This window comes from Halichoerus grypus, chromosome 2 (assembly GCF_964656455.1).
Source record: "Halichoerus grypus chromosome 2, mHalGry1.hap1.1, whole genome shotgun sequence".
NCBI lineage: Eukaryota > Metazoa > Chordata > Mammalia > Carnivora > Phocidae > Halichoerus > Halichoerus grypus.
In genome coordinates, this window is record NC_135713.1 from 134,641,230 (window position 1) to 134,653,484 (window position 12,255).

Sequence of the window (12,255 nt, forward strand, 5' to 3'; positions counted from 1 at the left end):
AACACTTACTGGTTTGTGTCGTAAAATGCCAATGCGGAGGTCCCTGTGGGTGTATTCATTTCAAAGGTCATTCCAAAGTTGAGTGGTTAAGTCTTTAGAAATAGAGTATCTATTTATGTGCTCTTTCATTGGGCTTGAGAATAAACTAGCCAGTCATCTAAGGAGAACAAATTCTTCCTGAGGAAGAGTCAGTGCCAAGGAAGGGCCTGATTTCACATCAACTGGTGGTCTGATCTTGTAGAAATGCCTCCCAGTTTAGGACTCCTAATACTCAGGGAGCAAACTATTTAGGGCAACTGGGGGACCAGAGTATAATGTCCTGTGATGTATTTAATCTTTCTCTCTTATTTTCCAAAGGAAGAGCAAAGTGTCTATACGCTAATGTGACATATCTCATTAGAAAACACACTGACTGGGCTTCCCGTGCATCCCTTTGGACTTTTTCTGGGGATTCCCTCTTGGTGGCAAAGGTCACCAATCTGTAGTGTGAGGAACAGCACAGTGAATTCAAAGGCAAAAAAGAGATAGTCTCCAAATAGCACTCACCGCCTTATTCTTTCCTTTGCTAGCAGAGCTCACGGGATTTCCCTTGGTGTCTGTTGTCTTCCTTCCAAGTGAGGTTAAGGGCAGTGTGGACGTCTTCAGCTGGTTGGCTGCCTGGTAGTTATTATTATTGTTCTGGTTGCCGCTGAGTGTCTCCATGATAGACCGGAAAGTTCCAAAAGGCCTTTTCAGTTGGTCCCCCGATTCACTACTTGTGGAGGCCCTCTGGAGGGGCCTGCCTTTATCTCTGTCCTTCTCCCCATTTAGCTCAGGGCTGGTTTGCTCCATCTGCACCACAGGCTCCTCAAAGGTAACTCTGAGTTTCAAGTTCTGGGAGGTCCGGCGCTTGGAAGATGGAGACTTGAGGGCACTCTTGGGGCTCATGGCCACTTTCTGGGCGGCAGTGCTGTCAGGGCTGGGCTGGGCGGGGTCTCCAGAGGGCTGGCTTGGGGGAATGGTCCCTGAGCCGGGACACTGGGATTCCAAGTCAGGTTCGCTGCTCTCTGAGGTGGGGGATGGGCTATGGCCATCCAGAGATTTGGAGGCCTTGATGCCAAAAGGAAACCTACGTCCCGATGCCAAGGTGTGTTTCTTTATCATCAGATGTAAGCTCTCTGCGCTGTCCACACTCTCCACACTTCCCACGATGGGCTGCGGCCGGGGCCTGTCGGCCTTCCTCACAGGTGTGCTCTTGGGGTCCTCAGAGGTGTTGGAATCCGTGTCGGACTCACTCAGGGACCGCTGCATCAGCTGCCTCAGCCGAGCTAACTTCAGCTCCCTCTTCTCCGCAGGGATCTTCTTGGAGTTTCTAGAGGAAGCCTGAGCATCCTGGAATTCCAGGGACAGCTTTTCCTGGGTGCAGACGTTCTCTGAGATATCTTTTCCCAGTAACTGGCGTAGGATTTTGTCAGAATCTTCGTCTTTTGCTTTGGCCCTGGCCCGGCTGGATGCTGACAGGCTTCCAAGAACCTGAAGCCCCTCTTGGACTCCAGGTTTGCTTTTGGCTACCGACTCATCATCCACATCTGGAGATTTCCACTGGGACCTTCTGGAAGCTGGGGAGGACGGTGAACTGAAAGATGATGAAGAACATATGAGGGAATTTCCTATCACTGAATTCCTTCACTGCCACGAACGACTTAACAACAAATCGACAGGACTGGAGTAAGAATAATCCCTTAATGTCTGTGCAAATCAATCTCCATAGTGGCAACTATGACCAAAGTATAGTGCCTCATACCTAATGCCATGACAATATAAATTTGTCTACCCTTTTACTGTTTACACATCAATTTTGCTCTAATTCTATTATTCTCATCTTCAACAACCTTACGAACCTACATATCCTTATTTCCATTTCACAGATGAAGAACTGAAGGAGTCCGAAAGAGTACGTGACTTGCTTACAATCGGGGAAAGAAGAAATGACAGAGCCAGAGATGAACCCAGGTCTTTTGACTTTAGGGCCAAGGCCTTTTTCCCCTGAAATGTCTCAATTTTATTCCTCTTTATAAAAATAAAATATTGTGGTCTTCTTAAAGATATTTTTCCTAGAAGTCCAAAAGAAAGCTCAGAGATTAAAAGTAACTAAGAACTCTAACCACCCATGTTCTTGGTATTACCTGGGCGAAGAAAGGAGTGACTCTGATTTCTGGGCTTCCAGAAGTTGCTGGAGCTGGTTCTGCAATGTGACGCGTTCCATTGTCTGTCTAGGAAAAACAAATGGAGACATATGAGCTCTCTGATACATGGCCACTACTATAAATGAGTAGCTATAAACTTTTTCATGATTATTTCAATAAATTGCAACAAATCCCAAAGCCTTACAAATGTGCATATTCTTCATTTTGCAATGCAGAAATTTTCCTAAGAACACAATCAAGTACCCAAAAGGATGCTTATTATTCACACCAGCAAAAAAACTGTAAATAACCTAAATGCTCATCAGTAAGACTAAGTGAATAATTTAGTTATTTCCATAAAGGCAGCTATTAAAAATGAGAATATATTTCAGTATCCATGACATAGGAAAGGTTTCCCTAATATATGTGCATAAAGTACACTTTATGTATATATATGTATATTAAGTAAAAAAGGAAATTACAAAATACTGTGTGTAGTATAATATCATTTTTAAGAAATCTCCATATATAACGTATATATATTATTTATAACGTGTATACTTATATAATTTACTCTTTCCAAATTATTTAAATCTTTAAAGTAACTGAATTAATTTAGTGATCAGAAAAGAGCAAAATAAAACAACACAACTATTTCCGTATTGGGTAAAAACCATTAAATAACTTGATATTTTCTTACATGAAGGGAAACACAGTATGGCAACACTCATTTTCTTCTGGAGATAAGAGCATGTGAATGAGAATGTGCTTCAAATTTAAGAAAATCAGTTAAAAGCCACAGGTTACAGAAATTGAAATCAGTTTAGAAAGCATATTACAGAACCTGAGAAAAGTAAAGCCAACTGATTCTGACTTTAGAAGAATAGCAGTATTTACTGAACTCTAGGATTAGTGTGCTGACGCCCCCACCTCAAGATGTCTATCACATTCTAATCCCTGGAAGGTGGGAGTATGTTACCTTTGGTGGCAAAAGGGAATTAGTGTTGCAGACAGAATCAAGATTATTTATAATCTGATAGGAAAACAGGGAGATTATCCTGGATTATTATTATTATTATTATGGTTTATCCAATCTAATCACGAATCTTTAACAGTGAGGAGGAGGTAGAAGATGAGGTCAGAGCCACTCAAAGTGTGAAGACTTCATCTGTGGTTACTGGCTCTGAAGACGAAGGAAGGGGCCATGAGCCAAAGAATGCAGTGGCCTCTAAGGACTGGCAATGCCCCTTTGCTGACAGCCAGTAAAAGAAGGGGACCTCGGTCTTATGACCACAAGGAACTGATCCTGCAACCAGACCCATCCTAGAGCCTCCAGAAAGGAATGTGGCCTGTGGACACCTCGATTTTAATCTGGAGACCCATGCCAGTCTTTGGAACTATAGAGCTGTAAGAGGAATCTGTGTTGTTTTAAGCCACTAGGTGTGTGGTAATTTGTTATAAGAATAGAGAACTAATACAATTAGCATAAAAAATGGTAGGCCCTCTCATGAGCCAGGACATGGAACTAAATGAATGAGTGTTTTTTTGTTGTTGTTGTTGTTTTTAGAGAGAGAGAGTGCACGCATGTGTGTGCGTGCGCACGCACACACACACGTGTGAGCAGGGGTGGGGGCAGAGGAAGAGAGAGAATCCTAAGCAGCTTCCATGCCCAGCACAAGCCCAACAAGGGGCTTGATCTCACAACCCTGAGATCATGACCTGAGCTGAAATCAAGAGTTAAACACTAACTGACTGAGCCACCCAAGTGCCCCGAGTTGCAAGTGTTCTTAAAATGACCACGGGACCTTAGATCTGGGCTTGAAGAAGCCCACTGTTCTCCTTGCCAAGTGTCACTGCACATACTCAACAACCATTGGCCACCTAACTCTAATTCTGTGAGATCAGACTGGGATGACACCCTTCCATCTCCCCAAGTACTCTGTTTTTCAGACATGGTCAGTCTTAGTCCTCACATTTTATCCCTAAGACAAGAAATGTCTATGATTTCAATTTGTCTCACTCATTCTGTGACTCACCTACTGAAAACTAATTGTCTAAAGGAGGAGCCAGCAAACTTTTCCCTAAAGGTCAGATAGTAAATATTTTAGGCTTGTGAGTCATACGGTCTATGTCATAACTAATCAACTCTGCTTTTGTAGCATGAAATCAACCCTACACGAAAGGTAAATGATTGTGTGTGTGTGGCTGGGTTCCAATAAAACTTTATTTACAAAAACAGACAGTAGGCTGGATTTGGCCCATAGTCTATAGTTGGCTAACCCTTATTCTAAAGAAAGAATAAAAAACTAAAGTACATTCTACTTTTCCCACTTTGCAGGCTGGTACTGCCAGTCAAACTTTTAAGAACAATAGTGAGGAGGGGCACCTGGGTGGCTCAGTTGGTTGGGCGGCTGCCTTCGGCTCAGGTCATGATCCCAGAGTCCTGGGATCGAGCCCCACGTCGGGCTCCCTGCTCAGTGGAGAGCCTGCTTCTCCCTCTCCCTCTGCCTGCCTCTCTGCCTACTTGTGCTCTCTCTCTCTGTCAAATAAATAAATAAAATCGAAAAAAAAAAAAAAAAAAAGAACAATAGTGAGGGGCTAAAGTAGATGAAGCAAGATTACGGTCTACTTTTAAAGGGTTTGTGAAGTGTCAAAGTGAATTATGGTACAGTTAAGAAAACTATTTGGGGGCGATTGGGTTGACTGATGATTGGAATTCCATGCATGAATGGGAAAAAAAAAAAAAAAGGACTCTACTCTCTAGATTCTAGAGAAGACCCTCAGCAAGGACTGCCCAATTTTAAACACATGATCATGTGAAATATGATTATGTAAAAGTATATGAAACATGAGAACATAGATGGGCATATGCCATGCTGGGGCTGTTGTTAACCTAGTACCATCAGTTGGGTGGCTAAAACAACAGAAATTTATTTTCTCACAGTTCTGGAGGCTGGAAGTCTGAGACCGAGGGGTTGGCAGTATTGGTTTCCTCTGAGGGCTGAGAGGGAGGCTGTTCCCTGCTTCTCTCCTTGTTTCTGGTGGTTTGCTGGCGCTTTTGGCTTGGGGACGCATCACTCTGATCCCTGACTTCATGTTCACCCAGTGTTCTCCCTGTGTGTGTCTGCCTCCACAGCTAAATCCCCCCTCTTTTTAAAGATTTATTTATTTATTTGTGAGACAGAGCGAGAGAGATCACAGAGGGAGAGTGAGAGGGAAAAGCAGACTTGCTGCTGAGCGGAGAGCCCGACACGGGGCTCAATCCCAGGATCCCGAGATCATGACCTGAGTCGAAGGCAGATGCTTAACTGACTGAGTTTCCCAGGCGCCCCTAAATTTCCCCCTTTGATGACAACGCCAATGATACTAGATTTGGACACACCCTCATGACCTCATTTTAACTTGACTCCTTCTGTTAAAGACCCTATCTCCAAATAAGTGGATAGTCTGAGGTACGAGGGGTTAAAACTCTATCCTATTTTTTTTGTGGGGGGGATGGCATAATTCAACCTGTAATATCTAGGCTTCTACATCAGGACCTCTAACAGAGCTGAAGGTCACCACTTTTTAAACAGTAGTTACGTTTATTAACTGTAAAGAGTTAGTAGAAAGGCCTTCTGGCAGGAAAAGGCACTCCGGACTGTCTCTCACTCAGAACTTTGGACTGGAAAAACTCGTGGTTCTCATCCCTCCTCCTGTACCTTTCTGTGCTGGGGGTGTCCTGGAGCCTGAAGGGCACAGGCTACAGTGCTCAAACCCAGTGGACTTCCCTGTTCACTTCTAGTTCTGCCAACCTCACTGAGGCACACAGTAAGTAAAAGACCGGGGTCTCCAGCCTAACCTCTCATATTTTATCTTGTCACTGGCCTCACCATAACTGTCTACAGCATTCAGCTTCGTAGACAATGGAAGAACTGTTATCTATTAGCGTACTTGTGTATTTTATTCAGGGCCCATCAACAGAGAGGGCAGCCAAGACCCTGACCTTGAAGAGTTCACCAATAAAACAGCTATTATAGCTCATGAACAGCTCACAGACTCCACGGTACAGGATGGAGGACAGTGTTTTGTGATCTTTCCTCTGAGTATGAATCTTAAGAAAAAAAAAAAAAACATTCTCTTGGACTATTTTAAAGCTCCTCTGAATGGATATGTCCATACACTACCCAGAGGGGAAAGGATATTGCCACATTTCTGGAAGGATATTAGGCAACACCTATCCACATTTTAAATGTGTATCCCCTGTGTTTTAGCAATTCCCTTTCTAGGAACTTAACTTTAGAAATACTTACACATGTACATAAAAACATATGTACAAGTGTGTTCACTGTGGAAAGGCAACTTATTGAGTTGTGAGTTTGTGTGTATTTTCCCTTCAATTGCATTAAGTCCTTGAAGCTCATTTAATTCACCCGCCCCAGGGGAGTTTTGTGTAATAGGGCAGAGGACGCTTGGAGGGAACCCCTTTAATATTTAATTTTTAAACCTTATTTGTGTCTAGTAAAATCCTAACCAACTCATTAAAGTGCGTACTCTAGTAGGGGGAGGGTGGGAGGGGACAGAGACCTGGTCTCTGGGGCGAGAGGGTGGAAGTGGACAGATGAAGGTTTCTTCCAGCTTAGAGAAGAGCCCGAGGGTCTAAGGGCTTGTCATACTGTCGCATGATCAGCGAAGGCCTCCCAGCCATCGTAGGTCTCTTTTCAAAAGGAAACAAAGTATTTTTTATTTTTTTACTTTTTAAGATTTTATTTATTTGAGAGAGAAAGAGCGTGAGAGAGATCACGAGCAGGGGGGGAGGGGTAGAGGGAGAAGCAGACTCCCCGCCGAGCAGGAAGCCCAACCCGGGGCTCCATCCCAGGACCCTGGGATCATGACCTGAGCTGAAGGCAGACGCTTAATCGACTGAGCCACCCAGATGCCCCAAAAAGAGTATTTTTTTTAAAAGATTTTATTTATTTATTTGACAGAGAGAGACACAGCAAGAGAGGGAACTTAAGCAGGGGGAGTGGGAAAGGGAGAAGCAGGCTTCCCGCAGAGCAGGGAGTCCAACGCGGGGCTCAATCCCAGGACCCTGGGACCATAACCTGAGCCGAAGGCAGATGCTCAACAACTGAGCCACCCAGGCGCCCCCGAAAAGAGTATTTTTAAAAATAATTTAAGACACTCCCTATTTTGCTTCTAAAATTTAACTTTTCGGGTTTATCCTCTTAATCGGTCAACATGACTTTGAATACCATTGGGATTTTCAGTGAATCCCTCTCCAATATGCAACTGTACTTTGACTGGTGTGTTTGCTAAGGGCTGACCTTAGTCCTCTCAGGTGGTGTCGGCTCCTTGATTCTTAGGACCGCTAGAGACCTACCTGATGACTTCTCCTCTGTTCCCCCGTCGTCAGGCATATCATGACAACCTCCCAGAAATGCTCCCTGACATCTCCATAGGCAATGGCTACCAGTTTGATAATCTCATCAAGAACAGAACTGACTCCATCTAGACCAAGAGGGTTTTAAGTAACATCACGCTGTCTGAATGCTATTTTCCATTCCGAGGACTCACGAATCGTCGGCTTCATTTTTGTAAATCTTAACATTGGTGACTGTTGTCAGATGGCCTGTCCCCAAATACACATTTTTTGTTGAAAACCTGAGAAACTGGCCCATGTCTAGTTTTTTTTTTTTTTCTTCTATCTCAGGCTTTTTATGATTTCTTAGAAGGTAAGGGACAGAAGTTTGGGGACGATGCGTGTGTGTATCTAAGTCATCGGGCCGTGAGCTGCGCACGCGGAGAGAGGCTGTCTCTCGTCCAATGTGCCTCACACTCTCTGCTCACGGAGTTTGCTCTGCACTGTCTGCTTGTGGAAGCATCCTCCTTCCTCTGCACAGATCGCACCCATCGTGTGGATGCCGGCTGGCAGGACTGGGGTGGAAGAGGAAAAGGAGATGGGCAGAAGGCTAGGAATTCTCCAGACAACTGGCACCGGGCTCGAACATGAGCCAAGTAAGGACCAGCCCGACGTGGTTCGCAGGGACGGAATGGGCCACTTACTCCTTCAGCTGCTTGGTTAGCTTCACCACCTGGGAGGCCAGCGACATGCAGGTCTCCACCACCACCAGGTACCGGGAGCACAGCGTGTGCCCATGGCGCTCGGCGCTCTGGGACGGCTTTTCCCCCGCATGGTTCTGCATGGTAACGTTTGCTCCGTATTCCACCAATGTCTGTGGGAACGTGCAGAGGCATGGGATCGTTACAAGACCTCCCTGGCGACATTTTGGAATGACGGGAAGAGAAAGGTGAATGGAACTTTTCCTGCTAGTCCAATACCAGTTACCAGAGCCCATGGCAGGGTAGGGATGGGGGCGAAGGGTACCGTCACATACAAAAGAGAGCCTCTGGTGGCTTTGTAGGGGTTGGTATCAGATACTTCCCTCAGAGCCTTCCCACATGCAACAGATCCTGTCCCAGTGCTACCATCCCACCCAGCCTTAGAGGAGCCAGCTGTGAGGGGCAGACCCTGCTGCCGTCCTGAGGGGGCTGTCTCCTGGGTGAGCTGCTTTGTTCCTTTCAGTGGATGGGCCCAGAAAGTTGGGGACGCCTGCAAGGAGAGAGTGGGGTTTTGTTTACCTGTTCCTATTTGCTTGGGAAGCACATGTGGCCTGTTGCTGAGCCTACCCCATCAGAAATAAAAAGCACTGGAGAGAAATGACCTGCAGGGGCTGTGTGTGGGGCAGCCCACACTCCCACCATGTGTCTGGCAAGGATATGACCCATGGATTGAGGAGACGTCGTAGAAGGGGGCTTGGGGTGAGCTTGCTACGGAAGGAGAGGGTTCTCGGCAGAAAGAGCAGTGGGTGTGACACAGGCAGAGGGGCTGTATGGGAGGAGGAGGACGTAAAGTGGGGGCCAGATCTCCCAGGTCAGGTATCAGTGGGGAGGCTCCAGAGAGCCCTCTGAAGACCTCACCCATCAGGCCCAACAGAGGGTCAGCACCTGAAGGCTGCCCAGAGGACATCAGTGGCCCACCACCGTGAGCCAGAGAAGGAATTACAGCTTTCAGGGAGAGTGCCATGACCTCTGCCAGTTAAGCAAAGAGACGGTTAACTTTTCTCTCCTCCCTCCTCCTTGTCTCCAACACTGAGCCCAGCAGAGAGGAGAACAGGAGTTAAGGTGAGGTGTACAAAGCCAATCATGGCTTGGTCCCTTAAACCCCGAGTCTAATCTGGGCTGGAGAGGAGAACACTTTGCAGAAGTAACACCAAGATTTTAAACTGGTTTGGAGTCAATGTTAAGGCACAAGCAAGCAGAAAGTTACGGAATCTGACCAAGGCATCGTTAGTAAGGAAGAGAGACTTGATGGACCACGGTTGACATCGCTAATTAAAAAAAAAAAATCAAAATTCTTTTCCATTTACACTGTGGTGACATGAGATGCCACAGAAAGCTGTTACATCAATATTAATCAGCTGCCACAATCTGACACATCCTTTGACACTATCAAGATGAGACTTGACCCCTGGGTTTATATGAGTAAAAGGTACTATTGTTCCCTAAAGTTACACTTAGGATTTTTAAGTTCCTAGATTGCTTAAACTCAGAGGTCACAACAGCCTGCCCAGAGTGTCGCTGTCAACACTCACTGATCCCACTCCCTTGACTCTGGCCTCCGCCACTTCCCTTCCAGAGTTTCCTAGACTCAGTCTCTGCGGCCTCTCAAAAGGGCCTTTGCTCACGTCCTGTTCTACTCTCAGTCTCTCTGTGTCTTTTCTTTTCTTTTCTTTTTAAATCTCACACTCAGTGGATAGACCCGCTTCCAAGATTATCCAAGTTTCCACAGCCACGGTATCTAGTGCCAAAAATATCATTTGTGTTAAGTGGAGAGATGAATGGCCCGAAAGCACAGACAGCCTCTCTTTGCATATAAAAGAAAAATGACTGAAATCTCAAACAGAATTAGTGCTATCAGCTGGTTTTCTTTGGCTTTCAGTCACCTATTAGCTGATAAAAAAAAAGTTCAAGACTAGTAAATATTAGAGTGTTTTGTTAAATGGAAAAAAAAAAGTGAAGTTTTCGGTTATGTTCAATTACTTTTCCTCCACAAAAAGTCACACTACTCCTTTCATCTTCCGTAGATCCTGGTAATAATTTAAATTTCTCTCTTTTCTCGGCTCTGGGTTCTCATCACTGCTTTTACAACGTGGTGCCTTAAATGAGAAGATGCACGCCTTGCCAACATTAGTGGGGAAACGTCCAGACACGTGGAATATTTCCTATCCCTTCGTTCTCCAAAGGGCAAAAGCTCTAGAGAGCGTTCTGCTGTTACCTCTGCCTTTTGCTTTTATTAGTCTCTTGCCGTTCACGCCGACAGCTTTTCCAGATCCTCTCCTGTCATCTTCAGAGTCTCTTCTACCTTCCTAAACAACCGGTTCTCACTGCCCGATTTTCTTTTTTGGATACATCTACCCTGCACACAGTAGGACGTCAGTAAGTGCCTGTTCAATCAGCACGCGGAGTGGTAATAAAAGAAACAACATACAGTAAGGCAACAAAAGATGCTGCTTTCTTAGAGTTGCTGTATACACGTAGCTTATTCTGAACCGCATGAGCTCAGTGAGGCGAAAAGCAGTTTCTTTTCTCACGGCCTTCAGCCCTACGTTGTCAGTCAGGAAAGGGCTTTCCTACACCTCAGGCAGATGTGGGAACACATCCACAGATGCTGGGTCATTTTCCACGATAACAATGGTGTGATTGTTCTGATGCTGGTAATGACGCATTCATAAATCAAATTCCAGGCTAAATCTAAATAGAGCCTTTCCTTCCCGCACACGGTCACTCTTCTTGCTCCTCCTCCTCCTCGTTGGTCACCTTCTCTCTTTGCTTTGTCATTCAGGGCCTTAACATTTTTTTTTTTTTTTTAAGTCAAGGGATCTATCTGCTTTTTATATTCACATGTGCCTCATACTCCTGAGGACCCTCGTTGGGCTTTCAGCCATGTGCTATTATGATGGCGGCACTGGGTTTGGCTCAGCTTCATGCACCAAAGCACTGGGTGGAGGGGAGAGATTCCGACTCTTCTTGTGGGAACTCCACATGATCTAAGCAGCATGTGGATGCTCTCTCAGGTGGCTGGCGGCAGGGGGCAGAACCTACCCCCCTCTCCTGTGGCTCTGCTCCCCAACCCCACATCCTTGCACACACAGACCATGCTAACACCTGTGAGGCAGGTAGGACTACAAGGAGGAGGCCACCTGAGGCTGTTGGTTGGACAGGCTGGCCACCCTGCCTAGCCGGCCCGTGGGCTGAGGGGAGCAACGGTAATACCCGAGGCCTCCCTGTAACCAGTTTCGGGGCTTTCTGAAGGCATTCTAGAAGCTCTGCCCTGCCCCAGAGAAAGGGGGGACCCCACAGCCCTCCATCTGCAGTCCCTTTCGACATCCTGCAACACTCAACGAGAAACTCGTAGGGCTCTTTATGCTGACATTTCTGTGGGTTTCTGGAAATACGAGTATATCAACTTAATTCCTTATGATCTACTACAACAGAAAAAGCTGACTTAATCCACACATGTCTTCCAGTACACAAAATTTCCAATTTTTTGGTTTCATTACTTGATAAACTCATTTGTCTCCTCAAAGCAGCAGGGCCTGTGTACCTGGATGCACCCGAGGAAGCCGTGCTGGGAGGCTACGTGGACGGCACTGTTGCCATCTTGGTCCACTTCATCCAGGGAGATGCCCTGTTCTTGCATAAACTGGAGAAGCCAAAGAAGAATTTTTTCCTATAAACAGAAAGATAGTTGCAATTAATGGAATATTATGCAGCAAGTCTGAAATAAAGACAGAGGGAAACAAAACTCTGACGTGGGAAGCTTACATACAACCAGGTTTATCGTATCAGCAGAAAATACCCTTCCTTCTGAACTGAAAATCCATGCATCTCTCTGACTCAAAGTCCACGAAAGAGGAACGCTCAGAGAATTTTAAGAGCGGGGAGTTATGTCAGAAATGCTCTCGTTTTAGTTATTCTATAGATGTAAAAGTAGAACGTTTGAGTACTTCCTCAAAGTGACACAGCTAGACAGATTGAAAGCGGGGAC

The 12,255-nt window shown here is 45.6% G+C and overlaps 1 protein-coding gene across 6 annotated transcripts in view; it reads right to left on the reverse strand.

The window, feature by feature from the left end:
• SNCAIP (synuclein alpha interacting protein) overlaps positions 1-12,255 on the reverse strand; it is a 155,638-nt gene that overhangs the window by 12,676 nt on the left and 130,707 nt on the right. For all 6 annotated transcript variants that reach the window (XM_036071931.2, XM_036071932.2, XM_036071929.2 and 3 more), the window contains 4 exons: positions 11,812-11,937; positions 8,211-8,380; positions 2,166-2,252; positions 547-1,615 (listed from right to left, as the gene is read on the reverse strand). In XM_036071931.2, coding sequence (XP_035927824.1) covers positions 547-1,615; positions 2,166-2,252; positions 8,211-8,380; positions 11,812-11,937 — 1,452 coding nt within the window. The remainder of the gene's footprint in view (positions 1-546; positions 1,616-2,165; positions 2,253-8,210; positions 8,381-11,811; positions 11,938-12,255) is intronic.